The sequence below is a fragment of the Centroberyx affinis genome, unplaced genomic scaffold (assembly GCF_046629955.1).
Source record: "Centroberyx affinis isolate AG114_WGS23_722 - 3 ecotype Tasmania unplaced genomic scaffold, CSIRO-AGI_Caff_v1 ptg002220l_1, whole genome shotgun sequence".
Taxonomy (NCBI): domain Eukaryota; kingdom Metazoa; phylum Chordata; class Actinopteri; order Beryciformes; family Berycidae; genus Centroberyx; species Centroberyx affinis.
In genome coordinates, this window is record NW_027280520.1 from 69,933 (window position 1) to 91,726 (window position 21,794).

Sequence of the window (21,794 nt, forward strand, 5' to 3'; positions counted from 1 at the left end):
CTCCAACTAATCTCCACATTTTTTCAAAATTTTGCTGGTCAGGATTCGACACAAGCTGACAGTGGCTGGGCAATATAAGTGTAACATACAATAACATACCACTCTATAACTGAAGGCAGTTCTTCACCACAACATAAAATATATACTCATATGTGTGTTGGGAACAACAATATTTTGCTATACTTAACCAGAATTTTGTGCAATTCCCAAACTTTGCATGACCTGGAAATTGGCAAACTAATTTTCCATATATTATCAGACATTCCAGACCTGTATAGGAGCAGACTAAACTCTATAAGTATGTGCAACACTTGCCTGTTGAACCATTGTCTTGTATGAAGGAGTGGGAGCTCCAGTATCAGCAGCTAGACCAAAAATGGATTCAACTAGTGTGCGGAGTGAAGTGGAGTTGAGTGCAGCCCGGGGCTCGCTGTTAATCACTTGACTTCAAAGGGCTTGGAGTTCGGAAGTTTCAAGTTCATCATTTACAAGCGTTGAAAGTGGGTCAATACACAACTGTATCCCCACTGGGTTTTGAACTGTAAGATGGGAAATAATGTTTTGGAACAGAGCTCGTCTCCCAGGGATTACGTTATCACAAACCTACATCTTCCACAGTGAGAGTTTAGAGATTGAGGGTCAATATCTCATGGGGAACTGCAATATGACTGAGCATCAAATACTAAAACAAAAAAACAGAGGCAAAATAGCACACACTAAAAATTTAGGGCTCCATCCAAGGTTTTTAAAACAAACAGAGTTCAGTTGAAGTGCACTTGGTGGTCAGTACATAATTTAATCTTCTTTGCATTCTTACAGTACCCACATTCAACTGTTCGTCAGGAAAACAGGAAAAAAGAAATGGAAGCTCTCTCTGGGAGACACTGGAAGAGAATCAGGGCAAATCTGCAATTAACTCTAATCACTTACCACATCTTTTCCTGGCTTTCAAAAGAAAGGCCAATAAGAAGACATAATTGGCCTGCTTAGAAGAAATCAGATGTGATAACTGTTTAGCGGGCTGCGGCTTTGAATAGAAAGCCAGCTAAAATGTCACACATGGAGATTATGGCGATCGAGAGCATCTGGTGAGCCAGCTTTATGCACATATTAGCCAGGCCTAATTATAACTATCTAATATTGTTTTTGGCTTTGGTCATCTTACGTTGAAACCAATATGAAAAGGGTGAATCCTTAAAGAAATTCTGTTCCATTGTGTTATTCTATCCTTTTCCACCAACGTTTCCTTTGAGGTGTCATTTTTTTCTGGTATCATTCATGAAAAGACTACAAACCCTGTCATGTTTTTATTTGCTAAATGAGAGTCCGCTGAGTCTCTGACCAGAGTCCACCGCTTATATTGTGTTAATCCTGCCAGGGGCATGATGAGGAACATTAAGCAGAGCTGGAGTGAGGAATAGCTTTAGGAGTGGGTTTGGAGATGGGTCGAGAATGGGAGTGTTTAGAGATGGCTTACTCCCTCTCCCGCTGTTTGCAGGCAGGAGATAAGAGAATTAGCATTGCTGCTGGCCCGGACACAGAGCAACAATGCACCCAGACCCTCATCAACCCCCTACTTTCTCCACAAGACAAGCTTGGTAATGTCTCTGTCAGCAGAAAACCCTCCACTTCTCTGTGTAGGGACTCGGGACAGGAAATCAAAGACAGAGATGTAGAGGACGAGGGGAGGGGAATGGAGAGAGAAAGAGACAGAGGGGGAGGAAACAATAGATATTAACAGCAATATTCCTTCCTGTGCCAATCAAAGATAAGACTGCCAGTCAAGCTCCTCTGGCGAGACACCCTGTTCGACTTCTCATTAAAATGGGAACCCAGCACATTCTGAGGGAAAATCTCCCACTTACAGCCATGATAAGGGAGCAGCTTGAGAACAGAGCAGAGTGACTGGGCATTGGCAGACTCTGTGGTAGAGGAGATGGGTGTCAAAATGAATGAATAGAAGAAAAAGGATATTGCGTCTCTATCGGAAACATGGCTTCACTGAAGCTATTTTTACCCTGGCAAGCAGGCAGTGCCTTGAGCTCCCCTTTCAGAAACCCATCCTCCCCGCTGATAATGCCGGGAAAAGCAGCTCATGTATGTATATCTTGCCCTAAAGAAAAAAAATTCACTCCATGCAGACATGCCCCACTTGGAAAACATGTTATTTTAACTATCCTAGCTTACTTAGCTAGTCACACTCAGAAGCACGCACAAGCGCGCGCACACACACACACACACACCAGCAAAAGTATATGCACTCTAATAGATAAGCACTTACTATCAAAGGACATTCAAGCCGTCCTCTTTTGCATTTTACTAGAGGGAAGATGTTTTTTTCATGTTGTTGGAGTAAGCTGGAAAAATGTTTGAACTTTTCACACTGTTGAATCGCACTCCTCGCCCTCTCCTCTTCCTTCACTCCTTCCTACCCTCCTCCCTCCCTCCAATGGGGCTGAGGTCTGTGTGTGTAAATGTGACCTCATTAGCTAGAAACTGGGTCTATCTTGGCGGTGAATGGGAGACATTTAGTTACTGCCTCCCAGGGAGCAGTATTAAATCTCTCTCTCTCTCCCTCTCTCTCTCTACATCTCTCTCTTTCACTGTCTCGATCACTCTCCCTTTCCCTGCAAATATATTGCCTAGCATGCAAGCAGAACGCTCTGGATAAATTGTGTTTGGCATATCTATATCACACCCTGCTGTACTGACTAGGCAGCCTGCATGGATCTCTGCTTCGGGGGAAATTAAATGCACACAAATACACAAACCCACGTACACTCACACTCACATGAACACACAATCACACAAGCTGACAAACACATATACACACACGCGCGCACGCTCTTTCCCTGGCAGCTCTTCAAACATATCCCCATTCCTCTCGGGAACATCTACTGCCCGCCCCACAGACAGGCAGCCAGCAATCACTCAGGATCCAATCAGCGGAACCGGCCCAGACAGGACTCCCAAGCTCCAGACTCCAGTCAACCCTCCCTGGGTCTAATCAGCGGAACCACAGCAGACCCGGCCCACAGCCCAGCGAGTGACTGGGCTGGATGTGCATGCCCTCCCCTGCAGCTGGCCCTGCTCTCGCTCTGGACCTAATCAGCACAACCACAGGACTCACTCGGCGCTCCGCAGATGGACCTGACAAGAGCTGGGAGCGCTCTCCACAGAACAGGCTCTCTCTTTGATATCATGCTAATGCTGAATTTCTGGATATTCTCATTTTCAATAATTCAGCTGGGTTTGTGACAGAATGTGGAGTCGTGTGATGTGGATGAATACTGTGCACCAGAACCCCGGTAATCCAAAACCCTCGTGAATGGAAGACATTCCACTTAGTGAAAATTTTGGATGACTAAAATGAATACAGTCCCTGGTTCAAAGCTAAATCGAAACATGACGCCTGCATGAGAACCCTTTCCAAAACACTCTGCACTAATCTAATTTGTAGCTGACATGCTTGGAACTGCAGGGATCAACCAGAAAATTCCAACAACTGCACTCAATATGTGTGTATGTGCATGCCAGTGTCTGTCTGTGTGTGTGTGTGTGTGTGTGTATAATGATACTCTTTTCCTCCCGTACATGTTTGCATGTGTGTTTCTCACCAGCAGCAGCAGAAGCACCACGTCTGCATGGTCACACACACATGCTACGTGCAGCGCCGTCCACAGGTCCTCGTCCTGCAGGTTGACATTTAGGCCTCGCTCAATCAGGAGCTCCGCCGCAAACACGTTGTCATGGCGGGCACACTGTGGGATGCAAAGACAGTCGTTTTCCTTTGGTAGCTATTTTATTACACAGCTTGCTGATTGCTTTTACACAATTTCATTTTCCCCAGGCGTTGCTTAGCACAAACAGTGTAGATCTGTGGTTCAGTGAGCATGACATAATAATTGAATGTATGAGAAAAATATATTGTATAGCTCCTGTGATTAAATTCTTATATTGCCATGGGGGTAACTTGTGCAAGAATGTGCAAGAACTACGAATGTAATGCTGATGATACATGCATGTAAAAAAAATCAATAGTGGCCTGTTACAGACGCACCACCATGTTGGAGACTGTAACATTAATGACTCTTCCTTCCTGTTCCTTCTTGCCCTTTTATAATACAGTTTGAACACCCTTCCAATGCAAAAGAAACAGGCATTTTCTTGTTAATATCTTGCCAATATTCCAGCACTGTGGCATTTCATTGATTGTGCATATGTACATATGTGTGCCTGTGTGTGTGTGTTTGTGTGTGTGTGTCTTACCAAGTGTAGCAAGGATCCTCCAGAGGAAATGGGAGTGTTGGGGTCCGCTCCCTCCTTCAGGAGACGCAGCACTGCAACACAACACAAGGCTGTAATTTACCCCCATCCATATGTTAACACCTGCTGTATGTGAGGACAGATAGGGTGCTTAGGGCATGTACAGAAGGCATGCACACATACGCACACATACACACACACACAGCCTTTGATCTCTGCCACTCAGTATTAAACCCGCTATTGCGGTGTGTCCTCTGAGTGCCCTTGAAGAGTCAATGTGGATCAGTGTAAGTGTGTGTGTGTGCATGTATGTATGTATGTGTGTGTGTGTGTGTGTGTGTGTGTGTGTGTGTGTGTGTTGCAGTGGCAGGTCTGAAAGCCTGTGGGTTACACACGTTCCACTCAGTTCACATCACATCAGCCCCAGTCAGCTGCACAACCCACTCACACACTGACACAGATCTGCTGAAGAAAACACAAACCATTACAGAGAAGGAGACTCAGTCAGCCATATACAGATGAACACAGATAGTTGTAGGCTACATGAGGTCACTGGTATATTCAAATGGATACAAGTATTCTATACCAATAAAACTATTTACTTAAAATCTGTAATGTATCTGACAAAAAAAGAAAGAAATATGAAATGAATAATGGGAAAGGGAGAGAGAGAGAGAGAGAGAGAGAAAGAGAGAGAGAGAGAGAGAGGGCACTGGAGTGTGTGAAAGAGAGTGATAGTGAGAGACAAATAGAGTGAGATGGACAGACGAGGGAGGACGAGCAGAGTGGTTTGAATATACAGTATATGTGATCTTACTGACACTGACAGCACTAGATGGATAGTGAGTAAAACCCAGGAAGACCTTATGCCAGCAAAACAGCCACCACTGTCACGCAAACCCAAGACACACAAACACACACACACACACACACACATACACACGCACACACACACACACACACACACACTGGAGTCTTTGAGCAAAGCCAACAGCTCCAAAGACAGTAACCATGGTAATTACCATGGTGATAATTCCATCTCATGAATCCTGTTGATGACCCCCATGAGGTCATTTGACTTAAGTGGTCATTATCTAGATAGACATGTTTAATTAACACACACACACACACACACACACACACACACACACACACGCATAGGGCAGCTGGAATGGCATGTTTTCTTAGTCCTGCACTTGTCTGTTCATACAACAAATAATATTAACAACTAATATACTTGAAAAGCACTTTTCTTAACAAAGTGATGTGAAGTGTATATACTATACTACTATACTAGCCACCAACATGATCAGCAGTGTTAGCATTAGCTTTCTAATGTCACTGGTTAACCATCATTAACAAGCTACAGTAACTGTTAGACTGATTCATTCATTTCCCTACAGGTCAAATATCAAACTTTCTCCTTTTACCTGAAGCCACAACTCTTTAATCATTCATGGGCACACGAGCATGAGCATAAATGTGTGTCTATACATATCGGTATGCACTCATCTCACTCACTCACGCACTCACACATACACACACACACACAATTTCCCATTCTTGTAATGGCCCTTAGTACTTAATGGCCTTTAAATGGTTGAGGAGAAACAAACCGGCCAACCTCAGAGTCAGTCAACGCAATTATCTCTCTACTTCACAACATACAGAAGGAGCAAACCAGCAATTAGGGCTCATCTAGAGCTAAACTAGTTACCAGGGAATAGATAATGCACTCATTTTCCTGTCTATCCAACACAGAGGAGGCAAGTATCATCATTATAAGTATCATCATAAGTATCATCAGATTTGCCACTAGATGAAACTGCAGTAAACAGTAACAGATTTAGAGTTTGAGGAGTCAAATCCTTCCACGCAGTAGTCAGCAGTCAGGACTCAGGATGGTCTCTGGTCTGTAACGCCTCCCATCTGTTAGCCCTCCTTACTGCCTCTTTGATGGAGGCAGAACAACTTGCCTGTGTTTTATGGGACATTATTGAGCATGTCTAAAGAGAGGTCAAGGGTCAAGAGCAACATATTGACCCTCAGGGCAATAAAAAACAAAGACGTGTGCCTGGCAGTATGGCCAGAAGTAATCAATAGCACTGTTGTACTATTGGCGGGTGCGTCACCACCATGTTTCCAGTCTCAGTATCAGGCACATGTATCAACAATGTCCACTTTTGGTCCTTGAATAAATGGTGAATGTATCAGCAACATCAGGCATACATTGTCAATTATTTTCTTTGAAGATTAGTGTACATTAACTGTGTACATAGTGTACGTAGCTTGACAATGTAAATCAGTTCTTCCAATAATTTCAAATCGTGACAAGCCAATTCCAGAACGGAACCAATTGGCAGCCATCTTGTCTTGGTACAGGTCTGAAAAAGCTGCTGGAGTTGAATCTTAATTGCAAAGCAGTGTTTTAAACGACGTGTCAGCCAAACAATCTGATTGGTCAAAGACATGACACATTCCAGCCGTAATGTTAAATCAATAAAGCAAGGATAGGCTGCTACTCTGGTGGTCACAAAGGGGCTAGTTAGCTCAGTGGTGCGTTGTACCTTTTGCATCACCGCTGTAAACATAATCTAAATAAAGAATACCATCCCAGGTAGAATCTGTACAGCATAATCTGTTTTCATATTAAGCTTTAACTATTACAGTCTTTACAACTACATTTTAGGCAATTGACTGAGGCTCTGGGTGTTGTAGGGATCAAACATGTTTCCTTTTGGTAATGGGAGAAGTAGAACATGTGCTGACATTTCATTAAGTCCTTGTTGAACTGCCATGTCTGAAGTGCCTGTAGTAGAAGCCTTTATAGGCCACCTGATGTTCATTTGTAGTTTCACTGGAAGATTGTTTTTTCCATTTCACATTTCTCTGCAATTAAAATTGCTTGTGGGGTTTTGCAAGCTGGAAGAAAATTCAATTAAAGTTACCTGGTTTCCTGATAATGTAAGTCATGTCATTTTACAACATTAGATTGTTTGATTTAGGTTTTGCGTGTTGTTTGTTGGACCTCTTTGTGAGCTTAATCCTTTGTAGAGGAAGCAACATTAGAGTAAAAGGCCTTTGTAGTGTATGTTAGGGTAACATTAAGTTGTTAAGATATAGTAGTGAAGTATTATTGGATTTGATTTTATTACATTATTTGGCAAGACACTCACAGCTAGCAACTATGTAAATAGCACCAAACTAGTTTTCACTTGCTGCTATAACAGCCCTTTGTAAAAAGATTTCCTAGTTGGCCTAAATCCACTGCTGTCAAATTTAGCGATTTAGTGACTTCAAAAGTGACTAGCAACAAATCTAGCAACTTTTTACAACCATAGGGAACAATGTTAATGTGTTGACCTCCAAAGCATTTGGCAACATATCTATATGGTTGATGCCGATTTGTCTATTCCAAAGAGATCATATGATCACAGCAGGCAATCAGAGCAGGGGCTGTAGCAAATATACTGATATGCAAAGTAGCGTATGATATCATCTGGTGACTTTTAGTGACTCTTTTAGCAGCCAATAGCTACTTTCCTTGTAAGAGAGTTGACAACACTGCCCATATCTCACTCACACACAGACCTGATGGCACAGTACTTGGCACAGAGTTATGTGACTTGCTGATCAAGATATGAAAAGTTTTGAAAATTTTAAATTGGTTGAACAGTAGACTTATTACCCAAAGTCACATGACTGCCGTTACACTTACAGTTGCATTTTATTCAGTGATAAACTAGAAAAAGTAATATTGCTCAAGAAACTACATGAAGGGCTGAAAGAAAGCATCTAAATTAGGTGTTACATTTAATTTGTTTCATAATGTTTCTCTCCTTGTTCTAGCAAAAGAAAGAACTCTGCTGCTGAGGAAGCAATACTCCAATTTATGTCCTGACAATGATTTACCTATAGGTTTGTCCCACAGCAACAATGGTAATTTTCTCTCTATGATACATCACTAAATTGTCAGTTGGTGTTTGATTATATGTTGATCTCAATCTTGCGACTGTGTGTGTGTGTGTGTGTGTGTGTGTGTGTGTGTGTGTGTGTTAGCTCTTTATCAAGAGGGAAGGGGAGAGTGGGCGAAAAGCACAGTCGGCTGTCATTTTGCAGAAAATTGCGAAACAGCTGTCAGAGACATATGTGGAGTTTCCATGGCAACAAGATAGGAACTGGTAGAGAGAGTAGGAAAGAGAGAGAGAGAGAGAGAGAGAGAGAGAGAGAGAGAGAGACAGAGAGAGAGAAAGAGAGAGAGAGATAAATAAGGGTAGATTGAGAGACTGGACTTCATCAAGAACCAAGGACTTCCTAACTAGATTCCTAACTGGATGCCCACTCTGCCCCCCACCCTAAGACACTTCACCAGCCCCCCAGTCCTGAAACGATGACATCATTCCCTTCACAACACATTACAGCTTGTCAAAAGATGACCACATAATATTACCCAAGGCCTGTATCCACAGCCAAACTGCAGCCAGAGAGAAACACCAAAAGCCATGTTACAAAACAGTCTATTACCAAACTCTCAGACTCCTGATGACTCAAACGGTTGGCCTCCATACCTAAGCTTTGATTCAGACTCAGAGAGTTAATACCTGAAAAAGCCACTTCAGGGTCTCTTGCATAAGGAGATAATTACCGAGTGCACTTGACAGTTACACCAAAAACATTAGCACTATTTCACTGCTGAACAAAGACACAAATATTTCTCTCATACACTAAGAGATGATCTCATTACCTTTCAAAGTAAAACACGCAAGCGACATGAGGACATTGTTTTTACATTACAGTCTTTTCTCTTCTTCTTCTTCTTCATTTTGCACTTTAACTACTGCATTTACGTTCACTGTTGCACTGAAGTTGCTGAACTTGAACTTGAACAAAGTAGATACAATATAATGCACATATTGAATGGGCACATCAGTGCAAGATCCAATGTACTTTTCTTCAACCATCCCATTTCACTTCTCCACCTCTCCTTCATCTCAGTGGATCATTATATTCCTCGACTTTGATCAAATCCCTATAATGCATTTTCCATAATATGACACTTACAGGAGTATTGTCATTTTCTTCATCCAGCTACAAGCTACATTCTTCCCCATATAAAGCATTATTCCCCAACGGCCCAATATGAGATTCTGTTCAAATCCCTTACCCTTGTAAATGCTTCTGTCTCTTGGGTCCTTATCACACATTCATAGTCACAAGAGATACCGTCTCACCTCACTGCCCCGTGTTTCTGAAATGAGCTTTGAATTTTTTTTCCTTTGTTTCTATCCTTGAAGAACAAAGGGACCTGTACTGTTCTCCAATAATACCGAACTCTGAATGCAGATTACCATATGATGTGTTCTGTAAGATGGAAGATGACTTCTCATGTCCCCTTCTCCAGAGAGGAAGGGATTTGGTGGATTTCAGGTATAACACTCTCTCTTGCATTTCCAGTAGTATTCATGCATTGGTTTGCCATTTGTACTGTAGAATGTCACAGACAGCATCTGCCATGCTATTTGAAGGAACTAAGGCAAGGACTAACCTGTGAATTCCCTCCAGAAAAGCTCATTCACCACTTTTCACCACTTTTTATAGTTGATGACATATCAACACAAAATGAAGGGGTTTCATTCCAAATACTGTATATATATTTTGGAAATAAATTTCATGCAGTTTCAGTTTTGAAGTAAATATTCTATCCTCCAAAACACAACTATTTTGTAAGCAAAGGTCGTATGATGAATCATAACATAATTAGTGACCCATAATATGTTTTACTTTCCTGCCATCATTAAGTAAGGGAGTGCATATCTGATTTTTAGAATCAAACTCTTGAAATACACTCCTTATTCTTATGTTTTGCTGATGACTACTTGAGTAGTCTCCTCAGGTTATCCAGCCCAAGGACCGAGTAACAGCTTGTAATTGTTCATTTGTGAGCAGTAGTGGGAAGAAAACTCCAAGGACTGCGGACAAGTGGATGTGTTTTAATCCACTTTCTGGGCCGGCCAGATTTGGGGAATCAGCGTCATTACACTCTTCTCTTTAAAATTCCCCTGGGTGTCTTAATCTTAATTGGAAAACTCAAACATAGACAGAAAATATCTACATTGAATTTCAACTTAAAATTGAGCACTGTGGGCCTCTGAGAGAAAATGAGTTCACAAATGTACTTTTGTTCTTTATTGGTGTTACATCCTCTGCTCCCTCTTATATTAACCCATAAAGTCTAAAGGAAGTATAATGACTCACTAATCAATGCAAGCCAAAGAAGGCTTTAATGCAGAAACATTAAAGCTTAGATAAACAGCAGTAATCCACACCGCCAATGAAAATGATTTTCAATATGCTGCATGATGATGCAGTCAACATTAAAGAGCTCCCTACTGTATCAGAGCGAGTGATGTAAGGTTCTAAATTGGGTTCCAGTAGAAAGCTATCATGACATCTTCCTCCACCACCTGCCTGGGTCTAGGCCCCGTTCTGTCAAAAAACACGACAGGTGTCTGACACGCCTTTAATCCCAGCATGCTCTGTTGCAGAGAAATATCACTGTCTTCTTCTCTCCCTATCCCCCTGTTTCTCCTTCTCTCCTCTCACCCATCTCTCTCTCTCCCTCTCTGTCTGGTTGTGTTTTATCATCTGGGGGGATTTGGCCGGGTGTCGCGGTGTGACATGTTTTCTCCACCGCAAAGCGCCCCTGGCTGCTGGATCGATGTGGGGCAGAGCAGAGACGGCCAGCTCTGTTCCCTGACTGATAAATGAAAGACAGCTAAATGTCCAGAGGGTCCACCGCTACATGACATCACCACTACTCTGCAGCAGCCGTTTGATGTCCAACAAACACCTAATGCTTTGTCTCACAACCACAACAGGTGTCCTCTGATGAGCCATGTCCATACACGCTGGGATACCACTTACTTAGGAAAACATATGTCACACAATACCAGGGGGAGCAACCGTTTAGCATGTATGTGAGTATCTCATCCGTAGTATGATTCAATTTTCCACAATCTTGTAAGTGAATTATGTCTAAGACAGAAAACCACGCATGAGAGTGGAGGCTATTACTAGGCTATTATAACTTCTTCTGCCTTCACTACAGATAACTGATTAGAGCCTGTGAGTCCTTGTGGTGAGCCTGCAGCCTGGATCTATATGCGCTGATCAATAAGGGTGGGTGGAAATTCAGAGGAGTGTGTGTGTGTGTGTGTGTATGTGGGGAGGGAGGGGTTTCTCCTATACAGATGGGGGCCGACATCTCAACCAGTCCCACATGTAATTACACTCCTCTAAAGTGTCAGGATGTCTCAATCTCCTGATGTGATTAGTGTGATGCATGAACACACAATTTTTTGGTTTACGATGAACTCTGTTTATCAATGTTAAAAGCGATAGATAGCCTATATGAGATTCAGACTCAGCCGACCAGCAAACTTGGAGCAGGTAGATGTTCAGTGTCTTGCTCAAGGATACTTGGTCAGGGATGGACACATTGGACCTTGTGGCGAACTAACCAGTAAAATTTGGGTTACAAGATGGGCTCATACAGGTGGTATGACATGATAATACTACATGATAATAATGGTGATGTGACGATAGTGATAATAGTTAACTGACTCAAATGGTTTGTGATGTCAACAATGCAATTTCTAACGCTACACTGTCAACAGTCAATAGGTGCGCTGTCTTTGGCTGACATCCGCAGCTGTAGTGACAGGTGACAAGGCTCTACAGACAGACAGAGGAGTAAACATGGTGATGTCACGTCCCGGCAAGTCCCGGTTCTGGACTGGAGGACAAAACTGGTGGAGCTGTGGAGAGAACGAGAGTTGATCTCTCTCTCTGCGTGTTGTGCATGTGTGCTTTGTTGTATGTGTGTATGTGTATGTAGATGGTGGAGGAGGGGGATGTTGTAGCTTCATTCACATTCAAACATCATAGTCCTTTATCAGTGTTTTGAGCCTGTATAATCCTTCACATGCACTGAAAACCTGCATGATGCAAGCAAGGAACTACTACGAAATCTCTGTAAAATCCTGCTGGAGTCTGTTAATGTGTGATGCTGCATGATTCTCAGTCTAAACAGAATATTAAACTAGACTAAAAACTCATAACTTGAGACAGATTGTTGTTAAATGTGAGAATGTGTCAGACTAAATGTCTGTTCTAATGTATGGTAGGCATAAGATAAGAAGATAATAAGATAATTGTTGGTCATAGCACAATAGAATCATTCAAATGGACTTAAAACCATCACTCAAATTGTGTTTGCCAGGCACCAGCACCTCAGTGAGAACCACAGAACCCTGGATGAAATATTCCATACCATTATCCTGTTGTAAGGGAAGACATGATGGGAATTGATTGTGGGTTCCATGGCTCTCAAGGGCAACAGCTGCTGCCGTTCCACTTGTGTCTCGCTTTGATGAAGTTAAGAGATGAGTTTGGGAAAAGCAATTTCACCAAATGTCACAACGCAAGTGAGCCACATGTTTGCATATGACAGATAGGAACGGAGAAGGGAGATGAGGTATGGTGCGCGTCTCTCTTTCTATAGGGTTGTATTCTATTGGTATTCTTCCACCTTAACCCTTTCATTTCCTCCCTGACCCGCTGCTTCTTTCACACCGCTTTTCAATTTCTTTAGCTTTCAGGTTTTCCATCTTCTCACCTCTTTCACCCCCTCCTCGTTTCTCCATCCTGTTTCTCTTTATTTCCTTCTCAATCTGATTTCCTGCCCACGACAACCGATAAGAGAGAAAGTTCTTGTGTGCATGAGCGTGTGTGTGTGTGTGTGTGTATGTGTGTATGTGATATCTCTGATTACCTGGCTGCCTCGTCAGCAGAGTGAATTTCTACTTTATCTCTGAATCAGATCCTGGAGCCGGCTCCCGAAAAAAAAGGCTTTAATTAGGACATACTGAAAAAGGCTTACTCTATCTCTCTCTCTCTCTCTCACACACACACACAAACTTTTCTTCTCTTGCTGTCTCTTTCTTTCTCTCCCACCATCTGTCTCTTTCTCTCTGCCTCTGTGCTCTCTCTCTCTCGCTCTCTCTGTGTATATATATATATACACATATATATACTTGTGTATATATATATATATATATATACAAGCACGCTGTTCTTTCAATCTATTTTGTCAGTAATCATTACCATCTGAGGGCCACGGTGCTGAAAATTGAAAAGAAAACTAATTAATTGAAGATCAAGATGAGAAGAATGCATGCAGTTAATTTGAGATAACAGCAATTTTAAACCTATCAGTGTCCATCAGCTAAGAGGCGTTCATCTTTGTTGGCCCCATATGCTGTTTGGACACAGTCTATCACTCCCATTTCATGGTTTCACACTTCAAGGGAGATCCACGAGGTATAGGCTTAATGAGACAAATGAGAGCAGAAAATAATCAACAATTCATCAAGCAGAGTTTTTCTGCTGATCATATCTGATATAGAGAAGCTGACTGCATCATTTATAACACAGTAGGGATCCCTGGGGAGAGGAATGAGCACTCACACATCCTCGTCTTTTTTCAGGATTTCCGTTGAGGCCAGTTTTCCAGGCAAGAGATTTAGTTAGCTTGGCAAAGCCAACGAGGCAACCACAAATCCAGATCCCTCTCCCCCAATTACTCCATTACCCCTCTCCACCAGATTAACCCCTAGGCCTTCACTGCAACAAGCACGTTTACACATTTCCTCTGCTCTTATAATGATTCTGTGGTGGGGTAAAAAAAAACCCAGAAATGTTCCCACATTACTCTAGGGAGGGTACAAGGCTGAGGCAAACATTTTCACTCCATACAAATGGAGAGGGGAGCGGGCTAAAGACAGCAACATGGTGTGAGAAACTGTGCACTGTAATTTCACAGCACCGCGGTAACACTAAGGATGCTCAAACAACCGCTGTCAGGAAGTAGCACATGCTGATCTATCCAACCTAGCATTACTTCAAAGTGGCTGAGATGGACCCACGCGCCCTCGGTGACGGATACAAGGCACAGACACAAGACTACAAGGTAGTCAGACGAAAAAGACAAGCCAACACAAGGTTAATAGATCATAAAGCTTTCCAACAGTACCTTGACAGAATGAGACTGTCAGCAGGGAATTCATCCTTCGTACCAGTCTACTGTGTCTGAGTCTGCTATTTTGTTTGGTCTAGCTCCAGGTTTTGCTTTGCTCAACGTTGAATGGTCAGGAGGCCTTCCCATTGCAAAAGCCAATGGTAGCCTGGTGCCAGCCTGGTGCCAGTCTGATGCCATGGCGGAGCCTGGGTGGTAATTGGGCATTAGGCGGAGGAGTAGCGGAGCTGATTCATGCCCAGCCAAGGAACCCTGGTTTCAGTCTGGCAGTTGCAATGGCACACCAGCTGCTCCCAAAACCCCCAGCTGAACCTCATTGGCAGCTAGGGAGCAGAGATTAGCAAAGTGACCTGCAATGTCTGCTGGTACGGCTGACACAGATACACTTGGACAGCTGGGTAAACGACTGGCAAGTGCATAGGTGAGACGAGAGACGGTGGATTTGGGGGAAGCTCAATGGCCCTTCAGAGTAGAACTTGAAGTCCTCTATGTCCTGTGAGCTCACTGACTATCTGATCTCATGAAAAAACTGTTTGAGTGTTTGAGGGTGTTTTTATCGGGAGCCAGGCTGTGGCCCTGCTCAGATCCCGGCCCGAGGGCAGATATGATTCACTGTCTGCCTGAGAAAAGCTCTCTCAGTCCTTCTGGAAGAGCCACCACTGAATCCCTAATGAAGAGTCACTCTTTGGAATGGAATCTGGCAATGGACAAGAGCATAAACATGCACACACATACACTGACAGACACAGAGAGACATCCTCAGACATAGATATGGACACAGACACACAGACACACAGACACACACACACACACACAGTTTTCTCCATGCTCACCATCTCTCCTGAGAACAGTTGCAATAACTCAACCGTCACAAAGGCAGAAATAGACGGTCCTTCATGTCTCTTTTTCATTGCATTACTTCTGTCTCTTAACTGTTCAATCTCTCTCTGAATACCAGCTTTTGACTTCTGTATGTGTGTGTGTGTGTATGTGTGTATGTGTGATTGCGTATGTGAGCATGCTCATCCTGACTGACCTATAATCAGTGTGAAGAATGCAAACCTAATTGTCAGTCCTGAACCTCACCAGATCAATTTCTCCTTTAACATCTGTTTATCAGACATGCACATACCCATACACCCACACACACACACCTTCTTTGTCGTCATGGCGAATGATGGCGTCCTGTATGACATTAGCGAGGCTGAAGCGGATGCGGTGCTTCTTGCGGTGGCTGGGCAGCACTCGGGCCTTGACTCCACCCTGCTGGCGCTGGAGGCTCTTCTCTCTCTCGTAGTATGCTCTTATTTGGTCGCAGCGCATCCTCCTGACCAGCCGCTGGCGCTGGCCAATGGGGAGAGACTCCAGCAGACACTGGTCTATCTCCATGTTCTGACGAAAGACGTTACATAGCTGGAAACAACCTGGAGGCACAGGGAGAGAGGAGGATTTAATGGTTTAAGATATGGAATTGATAGTTAGTCTGCTCACATATTATTATACACATTGTATACTTGTTTTTTGTTTTGTTTTGTTGCCATATTTGTTCCTATTCAAGGTCTGGTGGCAAATTGTCCATGTGTTGGTAAGAGTGAGAGAGAGAAACAGATTTGCTTAAACAAGAGAAGCCACTGCTGACCATAGTGCTTATTCTAATACTGTTTGATACTCAGCTGGCAAGACGAGGCTCAGATGATAAAGCACACTAGCGCTGTCAGCTTCACCTCCAGGCAGGACTCTGTGTGTGTGTGTGTGTGTGTGTGCGCACGTGTATACATGGGCTTCCTTTTGTGTAAGTGCCGCGCATGTGTGTTTGTGTGTGTGTGCATGTTTGCCCAACTGTGTGTGTGTGTGTGTGTGTGTATGTGTGTGTGTGTGTGTATGAGTAAGCATTTAGCATTTGGAATATTTACAGTGAAGTATATTTGCTGTGTCTGTTTAACCCCGGGGCGAGTTGAGGAAAGCGTCGTTGTGTTTTGTGTGTTGTCTCCCCCGTCCCAACAGTGCGCAGTGATTCTCCTGACTCTGCATAATAGCTCTGCCTCTCAGTGGAACTCAGCCAAACGAAAAAAAAAGATCTCATTGCTAAGCAGCAGCCAACCTTATTATGGTCTGCTGGGGTGGTTAGCGACTACCTCTGCAGTCGTGGGCCCAGGCTGAGACTCATTGAGTGTGCTCAGGTAAAAAAAATCCACACCCACATTAGGAAAAAACAACGTATTACACAAGGTACGTTTTGGGAAAAAAAGGTTTTTAATCAGAGCCAGAGCTTCAAGGCAGTTTGTGTGTATGTGTGCGTGTTCTACAATGAGTGTGCAGTGCAAGACAACAGCGATTATTTGACTAATTCAGGTCACAGCTAGCCCACAGGAGAGGGAAAAGGAGGGCTGGAGAGGATGCCTTTGCAGATAAATAAGACACAGTGTCTTTTTTTGCTTCTCTTTCTGACTCACCCGCTCCTGCCCCTCCTCGGCCCTCCTGTCTCCTTCTCACATGTACTCTTTTATCAAACTCAACTCTGTCGTTCCCTTGTTTCCACCTCGTCTTGTCCTCTTTTGACCATTCTGTCTTTTATTTCTCCTCTCCCCTCAGCATCCCCGTCTCTCCCTTGATCTGCCAGAAAGATGCTCTCCATCTTTTTCGGTCTCTCTCTCTCTCAGTGGCTCTCTATGTCTGCCTCCTATCTCCTCTCCCTCTGTGTGTTGCGGGTGACTCAGCACAGTGCTATATCAGTCTGCTAGTCAGCTTTAAACCACTGGCAGTGGGACGCCTTTGAAGTCCCACAGCTTCTTCCCCCATCACCCTCACCCCTCTCTTTCTCTCTCTCCCTGTAATACTTTCTCAAGAGGGCCAGAAGTAACTTGCTCTGTGTTTGTCGTGCAGACATGGAGATGAGAGCGCTTGTGCGCCTGTGTCGCCCTTTAATCTCTTTGCATACCCAGAGAACGAAATGCAAAACTCTTTGAACAGCGCTCACAACCCCGCAGTGAAAAACAAACATAAAAGAAAAAAACACCATAAAAGCACACACACGTGCTTTTCAACAGTCTTCCAACAGACATGGCTGTGCTGTTGCTGTTGATGTATTGTGTCCACTTTAAATATTGCCGTTTCCCATCTGCAGGGGCCAATGTGTGTTTTGACTAGATCCTTATCAGGTAGAAACAAAGCCGTGCTGCGGGCTGATGAATGAAGCTGCTGTGTCTCTACGTGCTTTTTGCATTCGATAGGCATCTACACATTCATTCAAACACCTGCCCCCCCTCCGCCCCCCTCCACCCCACCCCCCCACCCCCCCACCCCCCTGCACAATACACCAGTGCCATCTGCTTGGGTTGCACATGTAAAAAAGGTTCTTTTGTGTTCAGGTTCCACACAAGAGAGGTCATTATTATCCTGTTCATGCCAGGTGTCTGCTTCAACTGTATTTCAGTTTGGGCACTTGGCCTCAGGGCTGAACAAACACACGCACACACACACACACACACACACACACACAAACACCCTCAACCTACTGCCTTTTCCAATCTTCTGTTACTCCATCTCTCCATACTGCAGCTTTCCTCGCCCTTTCAATTCCCTGTTCTCGCCTCCATTCACCTTCTCCTGTTGCATATTTCTCCTCCTCATCCTCTCCTCTGCTCAGCCTCTCTGCTGTGTGACTCAGTGGCTGAGATGTGTGCTAAGTCTGAGTCCAGATTAGACACCTTTTAGAGTGGGTGCAGTGAACTAAGTTGCTCTGCTCTCCAGTCAAAGAAGCCCGTCAGTCTGAGGCGTAACTGTGCGGCAGCCCACTCTGATCTGAGTATGTACCGACCCACAGCCTGCGGGGGAGAGCACACACACCGAATACTGCTCACTGCAGGGCCATAATACACTCCATCAAGAAGCAGATCTCCTAACCACTCCCGGAGCATTACATGTACACACAGAAAAATAAAGGTGCATACTAGAACTGAAAATGGTTCTTCAGAGTGATGCCATAGAAGAACCATTTCTGGTTCCACAAAGAACCTTTCAAGAACCTTTTAATATCCCAAATAACCATATAACCATAACTAAACCCCTCCATAATATATATTGTGCAATTGCAAATGAGGCTATACAAGGGCAGAAAAACAAAAACATGGCATCACTCTGAAGAACCATTTTCGGTTCCAGTTCACACCTTAATTTTTCTGTGCGTAGACAGGCACACACACACACACACACACATCATATTGCATATTGCTTGTACTTCTATCCTTATGAGGACCTTCCAATAATTACATTAATTTCCTCACTAACCCTAACATTAACTCTCACCATCACATGGCTCACTGTAACTCTTACCCTAACATAAACCTAAACCTAAACCCAAACCTAAACCCAAGTCCTAACGCTAAACTAGCCTCTTGAAGAAGAGCCAAAATGACATCTTGACACTTGACAAAAATGTCCTCAAATGTCCTAAAACTCAAAAAAGGTTCTCACAATGATAGTACAAGAACAGACAGACACACAGACACACACACAATGCCCAGAATGACTGGCCTAGGCCGGTATGTCGGCCTGTTGGCCAGAGATGGATGTATCGTGAGCAGCAGGCTGGGTAAGTGTGTCGAAGTGCCTTACACAGAGAGCGGGCCAGGGATACAGCTAAGGAACAACAAAGAGTCCTCACTGCAGGAAACCAGCTCACACTGGCACCGGCAAGAGTGACTGCAGAGGGATGGGGCACTGTTCTGGCTTTGCTTCAATGGAAGCAAATATGATGGCATAAATATGATGGCAAATTGTAAGAGTGCGCTTGTAAGAGCGGGGAAGAGAGACAGATTTGGGCGAACAAGTGAAATCACTGCAGACCATAGTTTTTATTCAAATGCCGTTTGATTCGTCGCTGGTAGTACAAAGCTCAGTTGATAAAGCATACGAGCGCTGTCAGTTTCACCTCCAGGCAAGTGTGTGTGTGTGTGTGTGTGTGTGTGTGTGTGTGTGTATAGGAATTTGTTTCAGGCAGAGACAATGACAATGTTCAGAGAGTAGACACAAGAAAGTAACAGTAGGTGACTGAATAAGAAGTATCATACACTGAGTGAATACAGTGTGTGTGTGTGTGTGTGAGTGACTGTACATCACACAGAATGGGGTTGTATGAACCAGTGGTGAACTCACACTGCACCCAGATCTCTCTCTCTCTCTCTCTCTCTGTCTCTCCCTCTGTCTCTCCCTCTCTCTATCTCTCAATCAATTTCAATTCAACATGCTTTATTGGCATGAATGTCATAAGAATAATATTGCCAAAGCGTCTAAGAACAATGAACTATGAACTAAAAAAAAAACTCTCTCTCCATCCTTTTACTCTGTATTCATCCCTTTATGTATACCTTTGATCCTTGAGTCTTTGACTACAAACCCATGTCAAGCTGCATCTCTTCATCTCTGTCTTGGTTTGGTCATCTTTTTCCATCTGTGTCTCCTCATTCACCCTACATTCAGTCTGCTATTTTATATGATAGATATATTTATTCTCCATGCATCCTCTCCTCTCCTCTCCTCTCCTCTCCTCTCCTCAGCATGTTACCAGTTGTTATAGCTGCATCATAAAGAACAGAGGAAGTGCTCATAGCTGGATTTATGGGAGAGATACACAAAACAGATTTCTCATTCATCTGCCCGCCCACCCTCCACCCCCCAACACACACACTAGGGGTGTAACGGTACGTGTATTCGTCCCGAACCGTCACGGTACGGACGTTACGGTTTGGTGCATGCAGTCGTACAGAGAATACGCGGTAGGTGCGAAGATTGATGAGCGTAATGCGGAACCAACTTTCACAAGCGCCAGTTCCACCCGGAAACCTTAAGCTGTAAGCCAACAACAGTTAGCAACATGCCATGCTAAGCTTAGCTCACGCTACTACTGAGTCAGTCACACTATGGCGAGTGCAAATGAGACACAGGAGCTAGAAGACCCGCCTGCTTCTTTCAAATCAGCTGTGTGGGAAACTTTCGGGTTCCCAGTGAACTACGACAGCAATGGAGAGCGAGTGGTGGATCGGACGAGGACGGTGTGTCTGCGTTGTTCGGCAGTTGTACGGTATGTGTGCGGAAACACATCGAACATGCTAACGCATATTCGACGGAATCACCCAGATGTGCCAATCACCGGAGCTAGGCAAAAAAAACAAGAGTCCAACTACTTATCCCTACGGAGCCCGGGAGTGGCCATCGGGAGAAAAATGATTTATGTCGTGGCCATGATTTACTGTAACGTTTTTTTGTGCGCACAAGATACAATTTGTTCCCTCGATCTGGTTAAGATGAGCCCTCGTTTTGGTTTATTCGTGCGCACAAGATACAATTTGTTCCCTCGATTTCCTCTTTACGTGCGCACAAATTGCCAAAACGTGCCCTCGAAATAGTGATATATAATACATGCGCTCTTCACAAGCTTATAAAGAGTCAGTGCACATACTGGTGATAATGTTGCAATATTTGGGGGGGTATGCCTATTCAGTGTAGATACCTTTTAAGTTGCATTTTTTCCTAAATTGCACAGTTTAACGAGATTGAGGGAACGAATTGTATCTCGTGCGCACCAATGGACTAAAACGTGTGCATGTTACAGTAAATCGTGGACTCAATATAACTTTTTTTCTCTCCCAATGGCCACTCCCGGGCTCTGTATATCCCCGCTGCTTTTAAGCAGCCTCTAGATGCGAAAGCAGACAGGGCCAAAAACATTACCGAAGCAACTGGCATTTACCCCGGCTTCAAGTATTTATTAAAAGTGCTCGAGCCTCGTTACAACGTTCCATCCCGTGCGCACGTAAGCCAATCCGTGGTCCCTGCCCTTTACAGGCGTACACGAGCGGTGAACGAGCACGAGTTGTCCGCTGCACTCACTGTTGCACTAACAACCGATGGATGAGGTGCATAATGGCCTTACAGTAGTCACAAGTTAATCACAAATGTGATACATTGCTCCTAAAGGCACAGGTTTTATTTTATCTTATATTTTATTACATTGTATTTATTTTGAATTTTCACACCAGGAGATGTTATTCAGTTCTGTATTGCCTTTTATTTTGCATCAGCCTTAGGCCGAAGTAATTGAAACACTCATTATTATTATTTACTTTGTAGTATTTTCATAACATAAGAGATGCTTTTCAGTTTTGTAGCCGATTGTGACCTATTGCCTTTTGTTTTTTATCAGCCCTACATAAAAAATATGACCTATGCGAGAGTGTATGTTCACTGGTTACATTTTACATTTTACTGCTTAATACACTACAGGCTGTACCAACTACCTCAGGGGGGACTATACAACACTAGGTGGAACAATCTGTAACTTGCACTACTGTCTGTTCAAAATAAATGAAAAGAAACCTAGCCTTATGCATTTGGGGTTTTTTGTTGCTTTTTTCCCGTTGTACCGAACTCGTAC

The 21,794-nt window shown here is 43.6% G+C and overlaps 1 protein-coding gene across 1 annotated transcript in view; it reads right to left on the minus strand.

Moving 5' to 3' along the window:
• Positions 1-21,794, minus strand: part of myo16 (myosin XVI) — an 85,315-nt gene that overhangs the window by 61,312 nt on the left and 2,209 nt on the right. Inside the window, exons 2-4 of the mRNA XM_071532598.1 lie at positions 15,517-15,786; positions 4,270-4,340; positions 3,618-3,761 (exon numbers count right to left, since the gene is read on the minus strand). Of these exons, the coding sequence (XP_071388699.1) occupies positions 3,618-3,761; positions 4,270-4,340; positions 15,517-15,786 (485 nt within the window). The remainder of the gene's footprint in view (positions 1-3,617; positions 3,762-4,269; positions 4,341-15,516; positions 15,787-21,794) is intronic.